Source organism: Salvelinus namaycush, chromosome 31 (assembly GCF_016432855.1).
Source record: "Salvelinus namaycush isolate Seneca chromosome 31, SaNama_1.0, whole genome shotgun sequence".
Taxonomy (NCBI): Eukaryota; Metazoa; Chordata; class Actinopteri; order Salmoniformes; family Salmonidae; genus Salvelinus; species Salvelinus namaycush.
The window spans coordinates 33,400,291-33,422,477 of NC_052337.1; the positions used below are offsets into that span (position 1 = coordinate 33,400,291).

A 22,187-nucleotide genomic window follows, 5' to 3' on the forward strand; every position below is an offset into this window, starting at 1 on the left:
GTTAGGAACTTTTCGGAGATAAAATACAAACGCATAAAAAAAATATATATACACACACACTACCGTTCAAAAGTTTGGCGTTACTTAGAAATGTGCTTTTCTTTAAAAAACAAGGACATTTTTTGTCCATTAAAATAACATCAAATTGATCAGAAATAAAGTGTAGACATTGTTAATGTTATAAATGACTATTGTAGCTGGAAACGGGAATATCTACATAGGCGTACAGAGGCCCATTATCAGCAACCATCACTCCTGTGTTCCAATGGCACATTGTGTTAGCTAATCCAAGTTTATAATTTTAAATGGCTAATTGAACATTAGAAAACCCTTTTGCAATTATGTTAGCACAGCTGAAAACTGTTGTCCTGATTAAAGAAGCAATAAAACTGGCCTTCTTTAGACTAGTTGAGTATCTGGAGCAGCAGCATTTGTGAGTTCAATTACAGGCTCAAAATGTCCAGAAACAAAGCTCTTTCTTCTGAAACTCGTCAGTCTATTCTTGTTCTGAGAAATGAAGGCTATTCCATGTGCTAACATAATTGCAAAAGGGTTTTCTAATGTTAAAATAGCCTTTTAAAATGATAAACTTGGAGTAGCTAACACGTGCCGTTGGAACGCAGGAGTGATGGTTGCTGATAATGGGCCTCTGTACGCCTATGTAGATATTCCATAAAAAATATGTCGTTTCCAACTACAATAGTCATTTACAACATTAACAATGTCTACACTGTATTTCTAATCAATTTTATGTTATTTTAAAATGGACAATATTTTTTGCTTTTCTTTCAAAAAACAAGGACATTTCTAAGTGACCCCAAACTTTTGAACGGTAGTGTATATAATGTCTCCCCCCTCCAGAATATCCTTCATTAGTAGTAATTACTTATCTTCTCAAAAAAAATTACAATTCGCTCAACCCGTCAACCAGATTTGAGGGAAGACACATTCCAGTGGGTATCAAATGAACAGATGACCTTTAATTGAAATTCATACACATAAGTAACAAATGAAATAACAAAACGGATTAACAATGATAAGCCCAAATAGGGTACAGGTTCATGCATTCATGACATGATGCACACTGGCTGGCACTGGGGAGGACAGCTATCTGCCTAATGGGGAAGTGTATATTAACAGCCACTGGAGTGTTCTGACAGGCGACAAGCTATTGGAAACGAGGGGTAGCAGATACATCAGGCCAACAGTGTAGTGTGAGATAGAGGTCATGTGCTACATTCACAGAGGTTGAGAGAGCGTCTCTCCTTCGTATGGTCTTCCCTGAAAAGTGGAGGATGAACATTAATGTGTGTTTCTAGCTTTCCTGTTCCTTCGACTTCCCCTGTCTACTTCTCTCAAACGTCATCAAAGATTCTGCTCCGTGACGAGGACATGGACAGGTACCTGCCTGGTACATGTCTGCAACATGGAGAGGCACAGTGAGCATACTGTATATGTTTAACAACACACACACACACACACACACACACACACACACAGACACACACACACACACACACACACGTCTGTGTTATTTGCTTACAGGTATCGACCACAGCAGAGCAGAAAATTATACTAACACACTTAATTAGATAAGAGTGGGCACTGGAGGACGTATTACCTGGTGGAGCCTGCTTCAAGAGGGTCGTCTGAAAGTGTCTCTGCATTGAAGTCCAAAGGCTCTGCGTCCTGGAGAAGTTCTATAGAGTCTCTCTCTGTTCCTCTGCCAGTCCGAGAGTACTTGGCCTCTGTTGGAGAAAAGACAACAATCAATACCATTTCACTGCCTTCCGCAGCTCAATTCCAATACATGTTAGAAGGGATTTATAAAGAAGATGTGGTGTTGATATCCTTAGTGGCATTATGATAAGCCATGACTACAATAGGAAACGAACCAGTGATTAATTGTTTAACAAAGCAATGAGTAAAATCTAGCCAAACGGTAGAAAAACAAGTACAACGTAATGTAAGCAGGCTTTGCGACCATTCACTCACGTCTAGTGTTAGGGACAGTATCGGAGTAGTTGGTCTCTGTCATTTCTGCTGCTTCATTTCTAATCCTGTTCCTGGCGGTGTCTTCCCGCGTGTTACCGTAGCGCTCTTTCCACTCCTAGAACACAGGCCTGACGTTATCATCTGGATCTGTTTCTTTGCAAAAAATAACTACCAACGCACACAATAAAGGGGCATGGGAAATGAAAACTAGGCACTCACCCTTCGTCGGTTCTCTCCATCCTCAATCCTTTGGAGCTTTCTTTTCTCTGTTAGAAACAGAGAAATCACTAAGTACCGTTGTTTTAGTCGACAACCACACACACAGAAAACCAAAGCTTTTTTCCCCCCTGTCAAAAGGTTTCAATTCAAGTGGTGCCAAACCTCGCCGAATGAGCTCCTTGCCCTCATCGATCAGGTCAGAGGTCATTTCATTGTCTCCCACAAACTGCTGAAAGCCCAGGAGGTTCAGACAGCGGGTGCCCAGGCTAAAGGGTTCATACAGAAACAGTGATGGTCTATCATAAAATCAATACTTGTTCTTGCACAGTATGTATGTGCGCTGATAGTCCTTTTGGGTCATTGGAGGAGTACTCCTTGTAGAACAGTAAGTTGATATTATCATGTATCCTAATATTATTGATCTACAAATGCAATTGAATTCCAAAATCTAAACAGCTGACTGGACTCACCTGAAGTAGGTAGCGATGCAGAGCAGTAATATGAGCATGGGGTAATAGATGTAGAAGCCATTAGCTATGAACGATAGGACCCTCATAGAACCCATGATCTGCAGAGGAGTGACATATCATCAACATGAGGAAAAGAACACATCAAGGAATACGTTGGATCACTGTCAGAAGGACGTGCTGTGTCTTACAGAGGTGTAGGCCGTCTGCTCCTTCAGTTGGTGGGAGATGGCAGAGTCCATGTGGATCAGACCCAGGAAGTTCAGACACAGAGGAGGGGTCAGACGGCAGAACAGCCTAAAGAGCAACAAGACTACATTAGACATTTAACATTAAATCATGTTACATAAACATATACCAGGTGAAAAGTAAGGGATGGTATGGTCATTTTCAGTGTAGCTGTCCTCATACAGTATAGCTCTGTGCACACATGCACCAAAACCAGAAACACACACCACTTTCTGAATGTCAATTTCGTCCATTTCTACCTTATACTGTCTATGATTTCCAGAGATGTTCTCTCTCTTTGATACTTAGCTATCCAATCAGACCCAAATTCATCCTCTCACTGCTCTCTACCGTCTAGTCACTTACATGCCACTGAACTGCAGGCTGTAGGCATCAGTCTGGTGGTGTGAGGCCAGATAGTAGTAGTTGAACACTCTGATCCGGAACACAGTGGAGTAAACACAGGTGCACAGGAAGAAGATGGTGATGAAGCACGCCATCTAGTGGACAAAACAATAACCATGTAAGAGACCGACAAGCTCCTACTGAATTATGAATACACAACAGGATGTTGATATTATCAGATACACCAATTAGTACAGTAGTACACCAGTAACTGCTTTCCGTTGGCATCTCACCTCAATGTACAAGTAGTTGTAGTCTCTCTCAGCGAGCTGGATGAAGACAGCGAAGAGTGAGAGGACGGGTCGGGTGCTGAAGAAGGTACACTCAGACCACACCACGGCCACAGAAAACAGAGACAGCACCACAGCCAGCAGCCGGTAGAACCAATGTCTCAGCAGGCACTCCCAGTACCACTCTGGAGAAGAACAACATACAAACACACAAGGATCTTAGACGTTCAGAAACATCCCAAATGAGAAGCGGAATGGAAGACTAGACAGGGTAAGACCCATTAGGGAGCCCTGCACCCAACACTGCGAAGAGCATACTGTAGGTGAGTGAACAGTCAGTCAGTTGTAAAGTTGATCTAGGACATATTCAATCTCTCCCTATCCCAGTCTGCTGTCCCCACATGCTTCAAGATGTCCAACACTGTTCCTGTACCCAAGAAAGCAAAAGGTAACTTAACTAAATGGCCCTGTAGCACTCACTTCTGTTATCATGAAGTGCTTTGAGAGACTAGTCAAGGATCATATCACCTCTACCTTACCTGCCACCCTAGACCCACTTCTATTTGCTTATCGCCCCAATAAATCCACAGACGATATAATCGCCATCACACTGCACTGCCCAATCCCATCTGGACAAGAGGAATACCTATGTAAGAATGCTGTTCATTGACTATAGCTCAGCATTCAACACCATAATACCCTCCAAGCTCATCATTAAGCTTGAGGCCCTGGGTCAGAACCCCACCTTGTGTAACTGGGTCCTGGCCTTCCTGACGGGCCACCTCCAGGTGGTGAAGGGCACCTCCACTTCTTTTGTCCTCGGCACTGGGGCCCAGCGGGGATGCGTGCTCGGCCCCCTCCTGTACTCCCATGATTGCATGGCCGCTCGGTCATCAAGTTTGCGGCCGACACGGCAGTGGTGGGCCTGATTGCCAACAGTGCCGGGCGGCCTGCAGGGGGGAAGTGGGGGCCCTGGGGGTGTGGTGCCGGCAAGATGGCCTCTCACCCAACGTCAACAAAACAAAGGTGCTGATCGTGGACTTCAGGAAGCAGCGAAGGGGGTGCCCCCCTGTCCGCATCGACGGGACCGCAGTGGAGAAGGTGGAGGGCTTCAAGTTCCTCGGCGTAAACATCATTGACACTGAGGTGGTCCACCCATGTGGACAGTGTGGTTAAGGGTACGCAGCAGCGCCTCTTCAACCTCAGGTGGCTGAGGGGATTTGGCTTGGCGCCTAAAACCCTCACAAACTTTTGCAGATGCACACCAGGCGTCCTGTCGGGCTGTGTCGGCGCCTGATATGGTGGCTGCACCGTCCGCGGGGCTCTTCAGAGGTTGGTGCTGTCTGCCCAGCGCATCACCGGGGGCGGGCTGCCTGCTCTCCAGGACCCCTGCAGCGCCGATGTCACAGGAGGGCCAAGGGGATCATCGGGGACGGCAGCCACCCGGGCCACTGCCTGTTCACCCTGCTGTCGTCCGGAGGGCGGGGTCAGTAAAGGTGCATTGAAGCTAGGACCGAGAGACTGAGGGACAGGGGCCATCGGACTGTTGAATGGCCATCGCTGGCACATTGGAGGCTGCTGCCCTATATACATAGACTTGAAAATCGCTGGCCGCCTTAATAGTAGAACACTAATCACTCTGATGATGTTTACATATTTTGCATTGCTCATCTCATATGTGTATGCTGTGTTCTTTCCTGTTCCTTTCCTGCTGTATCTTGGTCGGAGCTGCTCTGACATTGCTCGCCCAAATATTTGTATATTCTTGGTTCCATTCCTTTACTTCAGATTTGAGTGTGTTGTTATGAAATTGTTGGATATTACTTGTTAGATATTACTGCACTGTTACAGCTAGAAACACAAGCATTTCGCTACATCCGCAATAACATCTGCTAAACACGTGTATGTGACAAATACAATTTGATTAGATGTGACCCACCTACGGTAGGAGTGTAAAAGTATCGGCTGAGCCAGCTAGTTGGTTCTGTGGAGGGGAAGCTGCGGACAAACTGGTGGGCTGAGCTGGTCTCATTCTTTGCCACATCCTCCAGGTGCATAGCCTGCTGCAGGAGGATCAGCCACTGGACACGGGTCCTGTTGTGCCTCTGCACTGCGTAAATTACCTGACCATTCACAAAATAACCACATTAGTCTGATTTAACCACAATTGAATCTAATATAGCTACTGGATATATCAGTAAAATAAAGTAAACACAATGAAATACTTAAGTGAAAAGCCTTCTAATATATTTCTTCATTTTACTTGTTTGTGAAGCTTCACCAGGCTCTTCTCACTGGGATAGGTGTTCTGTTTGTCATCAAAGTCCTCATAGTCATCCATGTTTCTGCCCATCTTCTCCTGGTAGTCCACAGGGCACTAAGGGAGAAAACTCGTGTTAGGATTAACAAAAGGCGCCCGTCTCTCTCAGGCCACGTCACATTCCTCACTTGTTTAATCCTCACTTTAAGCACACGGAGCAGAGATTGTGGTGGGGCTCCATCTATTCTTCACTAAGAACGTGCAAATTGTTTCTTTCCTCGTGAAGCTCCTTTAATCTTACCTTTCTAAGAACAGTATCAATGTACTTCCTCAGTGGGTGGTTGTACTTGATGGATTCTTGGACCTTTCGCACTTCCTAAAACAGACGCACAACAAATGTGGACAAAAAAAAAAAAAAAAAAAAAGGACATCAATTAACTCTAGGGGAGCCGAGAGCGTCATGTTGACTCAAAACAAAATGTGCTTTTTTAATTACTCTGCCATTTTTTAAGTCGTGCCATGTCCCCACCTGTCCTTGACTTTCCTAAATAAGTCTATAAAATCAAACATATTGAGTTATAAGCCGTTTCAAGAGGACATAACATTTTTCCCCCTGCCCCTTATTCACCGCAAGTCATTCACTGGCAGTCAGCCTGCGTAGCTGATGGCCCATCGAAACTACACCTAACTACACCTGAAAAATAAATTCACACATAGAATAAGAGAGTTAGCCTAAAGACGAGATTAAATTGACAATAGACTGATGGGTGAGAATATTATGAATTGTATATGAAGAATCTGTTGCAATATATTTCAACTGTTCTGCCTGCGGCTATGAAACCCTGACCTGTTCACCGGACGTGCTACCTTGTCCAGAACCTGCTGTTTTCGACTCTCTCGCTCTCTCTACCGCACCTGCTGTCTCTAACTCTGAATGATCAGCTATGAAAAGCCAACTGACATTTACTCCTGAGGTGCTGACCTGTTGCACCCTCTACAACCACTGTGATTATTACTATTATTTGACCCTGCTGGTCATCTATGAACGTTGGAACATCTTGGCCATGTACTGTTATAATCTCCACCCGGCACAGCCAGAAGAGGACTGGCCACCCCTCAGAGCCTGGTCCCTCTCTAGGTTTCTTCCTAGGTTCCTGCCTTTCTAGAGAGTTTTTCCTAGCCACTGTGCTTCTACATCTGCATTGCTTGCTGTTTGGGGTTTTAGGCTGGGTTTCTGTACAGCACTTTGTGACATCGGCTGATGTAAAAAGGGCTTTATAAATACATTTGATTGATTGATTCACAGCGGGGCTTGGAATTGACAGAGGCAGGTAAACAGAGCGCCAAAAAGTGACTTTTTCAAATGTATATATAGTATCAAAAAGAGCATATTCTGCAGTTCCCAAATCACCTATCATTGCCAAAACAACCCTTGAGCTCTATAAAATAAAAATAAAACTTTTTGACAGAATTACCAAGATTCTATGCGCTCCCCACGTAAACTCGCAAAACTCACAGTAATATATTTAAATTCAAAATGCTATTCTGTTCTTCTTCAATGCTTTAAAAAAAATTCAAAATGTTCCTTAAGACCGGCCTGTAATGAATGAATGAGATTTGTGACGATGTTTATTTAAATGGTTTTTAACACAAATTGTGGCGTTTTTGTGGTTTTACCGTTGTAAGGTCTACAGTTGAAAATGCTATTGTGTTCTTTGAAAATAAATGTTATTTTGTATTATAATGTTATAAACACAACCAAATGATATTTTTTGAGATAGCATACTGTATATAAAATGTCTTTATTAGACTGTTAGAATGTGGCCCGAAGGGGGGTCTAACGAGGCCAGGCTTTTCTAGTGTTAAACACAATTTAACTCAGTTTCTAAGAAACAGAGCACACTAAAGTTTCCATTTCATAGTGAGAGCAGGAAGTTTTCCCTACCTCCATGACATCCTCTAGGTTCTCCTGTGCATCAGCCTTCTCCGTCATCAGCTTGGCTGCCTTGAAGTAGGTCTTGATGAGCAGGTGTCCCCGCCGCGAGGCGTTCCAATAGGAGCGCGGAATCTCCACCAGGCCGTAACCCAGCAACAGCACCAGCAGGAACAGACCCCAGGTGTTGGCTGCAGTGATGCCTATTGTCTGCAGCTCATACCTGAGAGAAGCAGGGAGACATACCAAACCAGATTTACGCCAGACGAAGACAAACATGGTTCCTCCTAATTACCCTTCCATGTTTGCACGGAGTTGTGTAGAATACAAATGAGGTGAAATACGGAATGTTAAACGTTGTTTTTGGAGTCAACAGCTATACTTTCCAAACCACTAATTTGTCCATGTTGCTGTGCACTCACCAGGAGAGGTGCCACTGAGGGTGAACGGCCACGTAGATAAGCAGCGAGCCGAAGATGAGCAGGTATGTTCCGTAATAAATGGCGTTCTCTATCAGTGCAGTCTTTATTTTCCCAGTGATGGAAAAGCCCCCTGAGCGTGCATAGGACTGCATGAAGGGCAGCAGCAGCCTACAAGAACATAAACATCTGGAGTAAGGCAGGTGTACTAGAATATGTGAAGTAAGAGAACATCTCTATAGGAACAGATGTGGGTGATTGGCTTAGTGAAGAAAGACTGGTCAGTCAAACTATATTAACTCGGGCAGACAATTCCTGTCCCAAGTCCTTGTCAGTCTAGTGTTTCCAGTACATACAACACCATGCAAATTCTGCTCTAAACCTCACCAGGTGAGACACTGAGAGGTCCAGTAAACAACTCTCCAGAACACAGGCATGATTCCATCTGGAATGTAGCTCCATGGCTTGTAACACACCTTTAGAACACTGTCAAGGGAAACACAAAGTGTTAATATGTAAGCAAACTTGGGGAAATAACGCTTACGCTATACTGATTATACACTGAGTACGCCCGGAGTTAATTATATAATGTTTTTGTACACTCAGTGTATACTGTGCTGGTGACCTATTTAAGATGAATCAAAACATTGAAACTGGAGCAAAGTACACGAACATTGATCTTCATATTTAAAACCATGGAACTCCAATGTTTGCCTTGTATAAACTATTAGGGTAACATGTCAGACTGGGGAAAAAAACACTTTACATAACAATGAGCAAAACTAAAAAGGACCCGAAGTACTCAACTTTTCATGGTAGGAAGAGGCTGGACTTGTAAGTGAAATTAGATTACGTCTAGCTGTTGCAAATAAGTGTGTGTGACAGATATACAAAACCTGCCTTGTAATCTGATTTAGACGAGCCTCTGCAAAACCTCTCTCTGGTTTGAGAAGACAGCTGAAACACAGTGTCATGTTTGAAATTACAGCAGTGGTTACTGCTTTTTGGCTAGGCCCCTCGTTCCTGGTCTTAAGTAACCAGGGTATGCTGGCGTTTTGTTCAACCAAATCCTGACCTATCATGTCATTACCCTGAATACTGAACCAAATCCTATTACACATGAACATTTGATGACACCCTAGGCACTCTAACCTTTTAGTGGCAGTGGCCATAGTTGAGTTTCCTGCTGTTTGATTGGATAGCAGTGGGGTCACAGGGAGTACGGCGGGATGTTCTTCATGATCAATCTTACACTGCTTGTAGATTGTCTGGAAGGTCAAACACACAGGAAGACATCAGAGAGGTATGCAAACACACAGACACCACAAAGTTAATGGTCACCATTTTGATCCAATTTTTTTGTCAAAGGGAATGGATAAGATGGGGCTTCAGTGTGTGGTGAATGTGTTCAGTAATAGTACTAACCGTGCTGATGTCCAGAGGAAGAATGAAGACGATGAGGAAACACAGGTACCAGGCCAGCAAGGTGCCAAACAGCACCATCCTCTGCTGCTTACGGAAGTCTGCATAGCGATGCAGCAGGAACAGAGCCAGGAAGAACACCACCACTATCTCAATGCCCAGAGCAGCCCCACTCATCCTGCCTCTCTTACCGCTCTCTCAACGGCAAGACAGTCACTGAAAAGAGACAACGTTTTAGAATCAATCCCTAGAAGTTATATAGACTAGAGGCTGTGAAAGAGAAATGCCATATTCACTACCTAATATAATAATAATTAATTTAAATTTGCTTTCAGGGTTCTTCCGCGGATTCTTTTAATGAGATGGTGCTGCTGCGTACAGCCGGGGGGGGGGGGGGGAACTGTAACCACCATTTCCTGTAATCTAGAGCAAACAATTGCCTTATATGATAACATATGTTACCAGTCCACAAGGTGGCGCAGCGCCTCTCTAACCTTCCTTTGGAGAGAACGCTGGCTTTTCTTACACCCAAGGCACTGAAGAAATGAATCAAAAATAAAATTCTAATAATAAAAACAATCCAAAACACAGGACATAGTAAGCAGACGTCAATCAAAGCTATATACAGGTGTTGTCAGGTCCAGTGGACAGTAGAACAGAATTAACGGAGGTCCTTGAAAGCTTTTCTGAACAGCTCAGTCTTGAGCTGAGTCTTAAATGAGGCCAGAGACTCTGCAGCCCTGACAGTGACTACAAGTCTGTTCCACAGCCGTGTCACCCATAGTTTTTAGTCTGCTGTGGGGCTGCTGAAGGGAGATAGACCTGGAGGAGTGAAGGTGTGTGTGGGGCAGGAAGGTAGAATGAGAACAGACAGATTCTTGGGTACAGATTTTCTCTCTTGTCAGTCACTGACAGTAACTCAACTAGCCCATGTGGGCTAACATGTTTTAGATTGGTAAGTTAGGCTAGCGGCCAGATAATTAAACTTGTAGTAATCATGGTGGAATTACCGACCGGGGGGCCCCCATTGATTTTCTTAGCAAACATTTCTCTCCACCCTATGGCAAAATGAGTAGAATTGCATGAACGGAGTTATAAAATTGCGAAATCTTCTCGCCGCCCCAAGGCAAAATGTGTAGAATTGCAGGAAATGAACTATAAAACTTCTCTCTGTTGTCAAGATGGGGGCCACTAAATTGTTTTGCTTGGAAGATGGGGGAGGTGAGCTCTTAAAGCCGACTGGAAGGGCTCAAGTAGGTTGTGAGTGGCCAGATGGTGTCGAGGAGCGTACTCAGGAAGGGCTGGTTGGAGATAGGCCTGTAGTTCTGGATGTTGTCAGGGTCAGATCCTAATAAAATGGGGATCTTAAGAAAAAAATAAAGCTCCAGCCTTTTTAAGTACTGGTTTGACTGAGGCGAGTTTGAGCTGAGGAGGGACACATCCAGTGATGAGGGACTTGATGATTTCTGTGAGGGAAGGCTCCAGAGCAGGTAAGCAGGTCTTGACCAGGGAGGTGGGGAATAGGGTCAAGTGAATAAGTGGTGGGCCTCCTGGCCTCATTGTCCTAACCAGCTTGGTTACATCAGCAGTAGTGACTGTGGTGAAGGTGGAGAACCTTGACTCAGGAAGCGTAGATCAACTAAGGGGCTGGAGAGGATAGGATGGTGTTGAGGTTTTCAATTTTTCTTTAGAAGAAGCACAGGTATTGATTGCAGCGTTCTGAGGAGAGCAGGGTTTGGGGTTTTGAGACTCCTAAACTGAATGGAGCATAGGCCTCTAAAGTGCGACCAATGTGGTTGCATATGCGACCAAATATTTTGCTGTGCGAGCAGGAGTATTATTTTTGGGAGCACTGTGTGACAGTGGCGGCTCCTCAGAGGAGGAAATTGTAAAGATGGTCAAATGTTTAAAAAGTAATTATTTTAGGGCCTCCCGGGTGGCGAAGTGGTCTAGGGCACTGCAGCGCTAGCTGTGCCACCAGAGTCTCTGGGTTCGCGCCCAGGCTCTGTCGCAGCCGGCCGCGACCGGGAGGTCCGTGGGGCGACGCACAATTGGCCTAGCGGGTTAGGGAGGGTTTGGCCGGTAGGGATATCCTTGTCTCATCGCGCTCCAGCGACTCCTGTGGCGGGCCGGGCGCAGTGCGCGCTAACCAAGGGGGCCAGGTTTTTCCTCCGACACATTGGTGCGGCTGGCTTCCGGGTTGGAGGCGCGCTGTGTTAAGAAGCAGTGCGGCTTGGTAGGGTTGTGCTTCGGAGGACGCATGGCTTTCGACCTTCGTCTCTCCCGAGCCCGTACGGGAGTTGTAGCGATGAGACAAGATAGTAATTACTAGCGATTGGATACCACGAAAATTGTGGAGAAAACGGGGTAAAAATAATAAAATACATTTTTTTTTTAAAGTTATTATTTTAGATAAAACTATACTGAATATAATCGCATCACCAAACAATTGGTTGAAACACACTATTTTGCAAAGAAGGTCTACAGTAAACGTAACAGCACTCTGTAGGGTAGCACCATGGTGTAGCCGGAGGACAGCTAGCTTCCGTAGTACATTGACCTCAATACAAAACATAGGAGGCTCATGGTTCTCACCCCTCCCATAGACATACACAGTAATTATGACAACTTCCGGAGGACCTCCTCCAACCTATCAGAGCTCTTGCAGCATGAACTGACATGTTGTCCACCCAATCAAAGTTTTAGAGAAATAATCTAGTACTGAAAGCATATGCTACAGCTAGCACTGCAGTGTATAAAATGTGGTGAGTAGTTGACTCAGAGTGAGAAAGACAATAGTTTTCTTAGTAATAGTATTTATTCCTCAATGAAGGAGAAGCAAGAGAGAAATATAGAGAGATTGTCATTTTTTTCACTTTCAGTTTCACTTAGCTAGCAAACACAGCTAGCTAGTTTAGCCTACTGAAACACCCTGCTCAAACAGAGCAATGCTATATTAGCTAGTTGGCTATGACTATCCAACACAACACTGGAACTCTTCCAAGTCAAGGTAATAATTTATTGCCACCGGGGCCCGCCAGGAATAACTGCTTACTGACTGTACACTAATGTTACTGCATGATTGCAGCAGGTTTACTAGCACGTTAGTTCTATTAGCTATGCTGTCTATGACGTTACTTTAGCTAATATGGTGACAACGATGTAGGCTGTGTGTAGAGGTTTGGCTTGGAAAGGTTTTTTCACCTGGTCACATACAGCTGATGTGTTGTGCATTGAAGTCCACAAGCGAAGGGACAAGGTGAGAGGAGGAGAGCGCATAAAAGGAATACTACGTGGTTGCTATGAAAGTGAACTTAGTTCACTTTCCAAAAAATATTAAACTGAAGCAAACGGGGATAAACATACCTGAATGTGTCCAATAGAAACTCTTGTTTGCAAAGGTTGGACTAATGATTACACCCTATATCAGCTAGATGCAGGCAAGTGTGCAAGGCAGTATTTAATGTCACTGTCTGTCGCCTCAAATTTGTCTCTCGACCTGTGTGCACCTACGTTGTAAACTTTCATTCATAGGCTGGGTTTTAGCAACCTTATGATGGCTATATATAGTCACAGCTGTGTACATTCCCCCTCAAGCAAACACCAAGACACCCCTCACGGAACTTCACTGGACTCTAATTACTCCAGTGCTAGCCTCTCTACACTGGCTTCCTGTTAAGGCAAGGGCTGAATTCAAGGTTTTACTGCTAACCTACAAAGCATTACATGGGCTTGCTCCTACCAATCTTTCCGATTTGGTCCAGTTTCAGCTGTTCTGCCTGCAGCTATGGAACCCTGACCTGTTCACCGGACGTGCTACCTGTCCCAGACCTGCTGTTTTCAACTCTCTAGAGACAGCAGGAGCAGTAGAGATACTCTGAATGATCGGCTATGAAAAGCCAACTGACATTTACTCCTGAGGTGCTGACCTGTTGCACCCTCTACAACCACTGTGATGATTATTATTTGACCCTGCTGGTCATCTATGAACATTTGAACATCTTGGCCATCTGTTATAATCTCCACCCGGCACAGCCAGAAGAGGACTGGCCACCCCTCATAGCCTGGTTCCTCTCTAGGTTTCTTTCTAGGTTCTGGCCTTTCTAGGGAGATTTTCCTAGCCACCGTGCTTCTACACCTGCATTGCTTGCTGTTTGGGGTTTTAGGCTGGGTTTCTGTACAGCACTTTGTGACATCGGCTGATGTAAAACGGGCTTTATACATACATTTGATTGATTGATTGACTCTATGTAAACTGGAAACTATATATCCGGAGGCTGCATTTATCGTAGCTGGGGATTTTAACAAAGCAAATTTGAGAACAAGGCTACCTAAATTCTATCAGCATATTAATTGCACGACGCGCATGGGTAATACTCGACCACTGCTACTCTAACTTCTGCAATGCATACAAAGCCCTCCCCCACCCTTCCTTCGGCAAATCCGACCACGACGTCATCTTGCTCGTACCGTCTTATAGGCAGAAACTCAAACAGAATGTACCAGTGACGAGAACCATTCAATGCTGGTCTGAACAATCGGAAGCCACGCTTCAAGATTGTTTTGATCACGCAGACTGGAATATGTTTCGGTCAGCCTCAGAGAGCAACATAGACATATACGCTGACTCTGAGTGAGTTTATAAAGAAGTGCATTGGATATGTTGTATCCATTGTGACTATTTAAACCTACCGTAACCAGAAACCGTGGATGGATGGCGGCATTCGTGCAAAACTGAAAGCGCGATCCACCGCATTTAACCACGGAAAGAGGACTGGAAATACGGCTGCATATAAACAGTGTAGTTATTCCCTCCGCAAGGCAATCAAACAAGAGAAATGCCGGTACAGGGACAAGGTGGAGTCGCAATTCAACGACTCAGACACGAGACGTATGTGGCAAGGGCTACAGGAAATCACGGACTACAAAAACAGCCACGTCATGGACACCGACGTCACAATTCCAGACAAACTAAACACCTTCATTGCCCGCTTTGAGGATAATAATGCCACCGTCGCGGCTCGCTAACATTGACAAGCTCATCATCAAGGTGGAGGCCCTGGGTCTCAACCCTACCCTGTGCAATTGGGTCCTGGACTTTGAGGGGCCGCCCCCAGGTGGTGAAGGTAGGAAACAACATCTCGAGTTCGCTGACCCTCAACACTGGGGCCCCACATGGGTGAGTGCTCAGCCCTCTCCTGTAGTCCCTGTTCACCCACGACTGCATGGCCATGCACGCCTCCAACTCAATCATCAAGTTTGCAGACAACACAACAGTAGTGGGCTTGATTACCAACAACAACAACACAGCCTACAGGGACGAGGTGAGGGCACTCGGAGTGTGGTGTCAGGAAAACAAACTCTCACTCAACGTCAACAAAACAAAGGAGATGATCGTGGACTTCAGGAAACAGCAGGAGAAGGAGACATGTTCAGTCTCCTAGAGATTAACGTACTTTGGTGCGAAAAGTGCAAATTAGGACCTTGTGAAGATGCTGGAGGAAACAGGTACAAAAGTATCTATATCCACAGTAAAAACTAATCCTGTATCGACATAACATTAAAGGCCGCTCAGCAAGGAAGAAGCCACTGCTCCAAAACCACCATTAAAAAGACAGACTACGGTTTGCAACTGCACATGGGGACAAAGATCGTACTTTTTTGAGAAATGTCCTCTGGTCTGATGAAACAAAAATAGAACTGTTTGGCCATAATGACCATTGTTATTTTTGGAGGAAAAAGTGGGAGGCTTGTAAGCCGAACACCATCCCAACCGTGAAGCACAGGGGTGGCAGCATCATGTTGTGGGGGTTCTTTGCTGCAGGAGGGACTGGTGCACTTCACAAAATAGATGGCATCATGAGGGAGGAAGATATTGTGGATATATTGAAGCAACATCTCAAGACATCAGTCAGGAAGTTAAAGCTTGGTCGCAAATGGGTCTTCCAAATGGACAATGACCCCAAGCATACGTCCAAAGTTGTGGCAAAATGGCTTAAGGACAACAAAATCAAGGTATCGGAGTGGCCATCACAAAGCCCTGACCTCAATCCCATAGAAAATTTGTGGGCAGAACTGAAAAAGCATGTGCGAGCAAGGAGGCCTACAAACCTGACTCAGTTACACCAGCTCTGTCAGGAGGAATGGGCCAAAATTCACCCAACTTATTGTGGGAAGCTACCTTTAAAGTTTGACCCAAGTTAAACAATTTAAAGGCAATGCTACCAAATACTAATTGAGTGCATGTAAACTTCTGACCCACTTGGAATGTGATGAAAAAAATAAAAGCTGAACTAAATCATTCTCTCTACTATTATTCTGACATTTCACATTCTTAAATTAAGGTGGTGATCCTAACTGACCTAAAACAGGGAATTTTTACTAGGATTAAATGTCAGGAATTGTGAAAACATTAGTTTAAATGTATTTAGCTAAGGTGTATGTAAACTTCCGACGTCAACTGTATTTAATACCATCTATTGCACCTTGCCTATGCCGCTCGGCCATCGCTCATCCATATATTTGTATGTACATATTCTCATTCACCCCTTTAGATTTGTGTGTATTAGGTAGTTATTGGGGAATTGTTAGATTACTTTTTAGATATTACTGCAATGTCGGAACTAGAAGCACAAGCATTTCGCTACACTCACATTAACATCTGCTAACCATGTATGTGACCAATACATTTTGATTTGATATTGGGAAAATGTGATATATAGTAGCCTAAACCCATCGAAGTAATATTGAACTGGGTGATTGGAAAATGAATGAGAGTCATCTAATATGCTGTAATAGAAATAAGGCCATTCTCATCTTTCCCTCGGTCCTGACTAGTCTCCCAGTCCCTATCTCTGAAAAACATCCCCACAGCATGATGCTGCCACCACCATGCTTGTACGTAGAGATGGAGCCATGTTTCCTCCAGACGTGATGCTTTGCATTCAGGCCAAAGAGTTCAATCTTGGTTTCATCAGACCAGAAAATATTGTTTCTCATGGTCTGAGAGTAGAGGTCGACTGATTATGATTTTTCAATGCCGATACAGATTATTAGAGGACCAAAAAAAAAAGCAGATACCGATTAATCTGCTAATTTTTTATATATATACACATTTGTAATAATGACAATTACAACAATGCTGAATGAACACTTATTTTAACTTAATATAATACATAAATAAAATCAATTTAGTCTCAAATAAATAATGAAACAAAGATAAAAAATAAAGTGTTGGAGAAGAAAGTAAAAGTGCAATATTGAAAAATCATAATCGTCGACCTCTAATTTAAACTGTCTTAATTTTAATTAGACTTTGCTAACAACAAAAGAGCTTTGTGTTGGAGCCTACATCTTTCTATTATGAGGTAGGCCTACCTGTTTGACAGACTATATTAGGCTAAAGGCTGCTATATCCATAGATTTGTCGGTCAGTTCCTCCAACCACCATGCACTCTTTAAATGCCCTACCTCCATATCAGGGCTGTTAAGTTAAAACCAAGACTCGACTTGAGAAAGTATGCAAAATGGCAAAAGGCATAGGCCTACCCCTTGTTAGCTTAAGATTTAGAAGAAAATAAAACGGATCCGTTTTAATAAAGTAATCCATAACAGCGCTTTGGTCCGCGATGCTTTATGCTAGAAACAAGCTGTAAAATACCCGGGAAAGAAGTGACTCCGATGCATATGGTGATGTCATTTTTTTCATTTCTTTAACATTGAGAGGCTGAACTACAACCTTATTTAACAGAAAAGTCCATTTTTAATTTGCTTGGGGAGTAATCTAATTCAGTCACTATCAATTGATTAAGCTATTCAATTTCTGTACATTACAATATGTTTAAACCCAGCCAGCTTTTAGCGAAACACTTGTGACCTCGTTAAGCAACAGAAGAAGAGTAGCCTGCAGATAAAGCTTACATTTTTCTGCGTTGGTAGACCTAACTTTTGAAAGTACCAGGCTCAGATCCTAATGATGTCTCAGATTTTTATTTTTGTAATTTTTACCCCCTTTTCGTGATTACGATCTTATCTCCTCGCTGCAACCCCAACGGGCTCGGGAGAGGCGAAGGTCGAGTCATGGGTCCTCCGAAACGTGACCCGCCAAACCGCGCTTCTTAATAACTGTTCGCTTAACCCGGAAGCCAGCTCCACCAATGTGTCGGAGGAAACATTGTTCAACTGACGACCGAAGTCAGCCTGCAGGCGCCAGGCCCGCCACAAGTCCCTAGAGCTCAGTGAACCAAGTAAAGCCCCCCCCCGGCCAAACTCTCCCCTAACCTGGACGACGCTGGGCCAATTGTGCGCCGCCCTATGGGACTCCCAGTCATGACACAGTCTGGGATCGAACCCCAGGCTGTAGTGACGCCGCAACACTGTTCTAATCTACAATAGGACATTTTTTCTCGGACCTGCAAATACGATGATAGATTCATGCAATGCTTTTACTATGAAGGATATGTTTCCACCCATACTGTGGTCTGCGAACCCACAACCTGCTGGCCCGCAGCCCTGTGTACCACGCCCTGTGTACCATCAAAACCCATGTAATGCTTACAGCAACAGTTTCTAAAGATGCATATCTAAGGATCTGGTCTGTCCAAGACCTGACGGTGAACATGTTTTCTGCTATCCCATTTGTTTTAATTATTATTTTGGGTATATAGGGGAAGGTCACTTTCAAGCATCCAGGGAGGGTTTAGGTAAAATATAGGGAGGGCCATCCATTTTAATTTCTGAGAGGTCCGATTTTCTCCATGCAACCCTTATTATAAATAACGGTCACTCCCTAATCGCTAGAAAAATGTAAACCCGTGTATGGAAACATAAAATCCCTCAAATGAGCAGAGAGCGCCGCCTTGCTTGCTAACTAGCTAATTCTACATATTGGCCGTGTTCGAGAGCATCAAAACCGTGATGTATGATGGGTAAATTGTGACTGAATGACTGATCTACAATTAATATTGAGTAGTTATTTAGGATGCAAGGTGATGTGTAGATCAGAGTCAGTCTCGACCTGACTTAAAGTCGGCTGCAATGTCGAACGCGCCCAACGTATTAGCTAGTATGTCAGCTCACGTTACAATTCAATAATAAAACAAACAAAGATGCTTTCACACTTGTTAAACAACATCAAATCTAACTTGTCAAACCAAATTAAGATCAACGCTTCAATTGCCTTATAGATGTATTTATCGCATTTTGGCCCGCGATGAAATATTAATAGCAAACGACCTGTCAACATTTTCAATTATAGCTAGCATTAGCTAACCTCGACTCGCGAACAAGCGATCTTTGTAGCTAACTACACACGCTAAAATAGTATCTTACCTTCGTTTTTGTTTCGAATATACGGTTAGAATTATAGCCAAAATCCCAGCTATGATATTGTAAAATACAACCACTGTGTACCATGTAAGAAATAACGTCACATCCTTGGTTCTTCCTGGTCTGCGTTATGGCCGCTGAGGATGATGGGAATTGTTGGCGTTTCTAACATGTTTTGTCTCAAAGTACCTTTGAGCTAAAATACTATGGACTACATATACAGGAACCAATAATAAAGTCAGAGAGAGCCACGTCTTTCAAAATGACAACGCAGACAAAAATAAAGAAAAGTTGGAAAGAAGGAAACATTAAAATCACTCAAAATCAGTATGACTATGTTCTTATTCCAGATCAGAATCACCTTTATTCGGTTAATACATTTACACATACCCAGAATTTTTATTGGTGATATGGTGCTGCTAGCAGTATACAACATATAGAGACAGAAACAGAGAGGAATTTACACAGCTCTCTATGTTCACTTATAATTTTTGGTTATAATGTATATAAACTTTGTGTAAATTCCTCTGTCTGTTTCTGTCTCTATACGTTGTCTGGGATGGCACAGTAGAGAGGAGCCTGGAGAGAAATGGGGGAAGGAGAGGTGTGCAGGGTTGCTAGTAGATTGGAGGGGGGGGGGGTAGTGACCTGAATGTTGAGGGTCTTTTGTGATTCGAAACTGCAATAGAACTGGTTCAGTTTTTTCGGCAGTAGGGAGTCGCCTGCTATATGGGGGCTTTGTATTTGTAATTGGTGAACTTTTGAAGCCCTCTCCAGACAGATGAGCAATCGCTAGTGGAGAATTGTTGCTCCAGTCTGTCCTTGTACTGTCATTTGGCCTCCTTAAAGCAGCAATCGGGTGGTTAGATTAGAGCGTTGGACCAGTAACTGAAAGGTTCCTAGATTGAATCCTCGAGCTGACAAGGTAAAAATCTGTTGTTCTGACCCTGAACAAGGCAGTTAACCCACTGTTCCTAGGCCGTCATTGTAAATAAGAATGTGTTCTTAACTGACTTGCCTAGTTAAATAAAGGTAAAAAAAAAGAGCAGTTGAAACAATAACAGTGTGTTCCCCACCACTGTTTTGGCGAAAAAAGCTGAGGGATGGGACATGTTTCAACTCTCAAATTAATAGAAAGAGCTATAATGCATAGTTGTAAACATGTTTTAAGACGATATTGTTTGTTTCCATTTACTTTGTTTGCAAACATTGGAGTAAAATAAGCATATATTTTGGGTTCTCATGGGTTACAACAGTTGAACTAAGCTCCACTATGTTCTTCAAGAATCAATGGGTATATAGAATATATTTACAAAAGTATGTGGACACCCCTTCAAATTAGTGGATTAGACTATTTCAGCCACACCCATTGCTGACAGGTGTATAAAATTGAGCACACCGCCATGCAATCTCCATAGACAAACATTGGCACTAGAATGGCCCGTAATGAAGAGCTCAGTGACTTTCAACGTGACACCGTCATAGGATGCCACCTTTCCAACAAGTCTGTTCGTCACATTTCTGCCCTGCTAGAGCTGCCCTGATCAACTGTAAGTGCTGTTATTGTGAAGTGGAAACAGCTAGGAGCAACAACGGCTCAGCTGGGAAGTGGTAGGCCACACAAGCTCACAGAACGGAACTGATGAGCATTGAAGCGCGTAGCGCGTAAGATTCGTCTGTCCTCAGTTGCAACAAACTGCCACTGGAAGCAATATCAGCACAATAACTGTTCGTCAGAAGCTTCGGGAAATGGGTTTCCATGGCCGAACAGCCGCACACAAGCCTAAGATCACTATGCACAATGCCAAGCGTCGGCTTGAGTGGTGTAAAGTTTGTCGCCATTGGACTCTAGAGCAGTGAAAACACGTTCTCTGGCGTGATGAACCACGCATCACTATCTGGCAGTCAGACAGACGAATCTGGGTTTGGCAGATTCAAGGAGAACGCCACCTGCTCGAATGCATAGTGCCAACTGTAAAGTTTGGTGGAGGAGGAATAATGGTCTGGGGCTGTTTTTCATGGTTCGGGCTTAGTTCCAGTGAAGGGAAATCTTAACGCTTCCTGTTTCTTCATGACAATGATCCATACAACAATGGTTTGTCGTGATCGGTGTGGAAGGACTTGACTGGCAGGCCGACTGAATTGGAAGGCCGACTGCCCGACCTCACTAATGCTCTTGTGGCTGAATGGAAGCAAGTCCCCTCAGCAATGTTCCAACATCTAGTGGAAAGCGTTCCCAAAATAGTATAGGCTGTTATAGCAGCAAAGAGGGCACCAACTCCATATTAATGCACATGATTTTGGAATGAGATGTTTGACGAGCAGGTATCCAAATACTTCTGACCATGTAGTATATATATACGGTACCAGTCAAAAGTTTAGACACACCTACTCATTCAAGGGTTTTCTTTATTTTTACAATTTTCTACATTGTAGAATAATAGTGAAGACATCAAAACTATGAAAAAACATTTATGGAATCATGTAGTAACCAAAAACGTGTTAAACAAATATTTTAGATTCTTCAAAGTAGCCACCCTTTGCCTTGATGACAGCTTTGCACACTCCCAGCTTCATCTGGAATGCTTTTCCAACAAGCTTGAAAGAGTTCCCACATATGCTGAGCACTTGTTGGCTGCTTTTCCTTCACGCTGCGGTCCAACTCATCCCAAACCATCTCAATTGGGTTGAGGTCGGTTGATTGTGGTGGCCAGGTCATCTGATGAAGCACTCCATCACTTTCCTTCTTGGTCAAATAGCCCTTACACAGACTGGAGGTGTGTTGTGAGATGCCTCACAAGTCCTCAACTGACAGCTTCATTAAATAGTACCCGCAAAACACCAGTCTCAACGTCAACAGTGAGGAGGCGACTCCGGGATGCTGGCCTTCTAGGCAGAGTTCCTCTGTCCAGTGTCTGGGTTCTTTTGCCAATCTTTTCTCTTTATTAGCCAGTCTGAGACATGGCTTTTTCTTTACAACTCTGCCTAGAAGGCCAGCATCCCGGGGTCACCGATTCACTGTTGACGTTGAGACTGGTGTTTTGCGTGTACTATTTAATGAAGCTGCCAGTTGAAGACTTGTGAGGTGTCTGTTTCTCAAACTAGACACTAACATACTTGCCTTATTGCTCAGTTGTGCACCGGGGCCTCCCACTCCTCTTTCTATTCTGGTTAGTGCCAGTTTGCGCTGTTCTGTGAAGGGAGTAGTACACAGCGTTGTACGCAATCTTCAGTTTCTTGGCAATTTCTCGCATGGAATAGCCTTCATTTCTCAAAACAAGA

General features: G+C 43.9%; 1 protein-coding gene across 3 annotated transcripts; it reads right to left on the minus strand.

Annotated features, from left to right (window-relative positions):
• Positions 1–958: 958 nt before the first annotated feature.
• LOC120026076 (G-protein coupled receptor-associated protein LMBRD2B-like) lies at positions 959–19,018 on the minus strand. Of its 3 annotated transcripts, none has more exons than XM_038970868.1 (18): positions 18,909–19,018; positions 9,582–9,794; positions 9,309–9,424; positions 8,544–8,642; positions 8,160–8,327; positions 7,750–7,960; positions 6,106–6,180; positions 5,808–5,921; positions 5,484–5,667; positions 3,548–3,729; positions 3,276–3,409; positions 2,873–2,978; positions 2,685–2,782; positions 2,377–2,480; positions 2,215–2,261; positions 1,996–2,110; positions 1,622–1,748; positions 959–1,281 (listed from the first exon to the last, which is right to left on the minus strand). In XM_038970868.1, the coding sequence occupies exons 2-18, from the start codon at positions 9,753–9,755 to the stop codon at positions 1,227–1,229; spliced, it is 2,109 nt and encodes a 702-aa protein (XP_038826796.1). In that variant the 5' UTR covers positions 9,756–9,794; positions 18,909–19,018; the 3' UTR covers positions 959–1,226. The 3 variants fall into 3 exon arrangements, with proteins under 3 accessions (XP_038826796.1, XP_038826795.1, XP_038826794.1); XM_038970867.1 differs by having other exon boundaries at positions 959–1,419; XM_038970866.1 differs by having other exon boundaries at positions 959–1,448.
• Between the last annotated feature and the right edge of the window lie 3,169 nt (positions 19,019–22,187).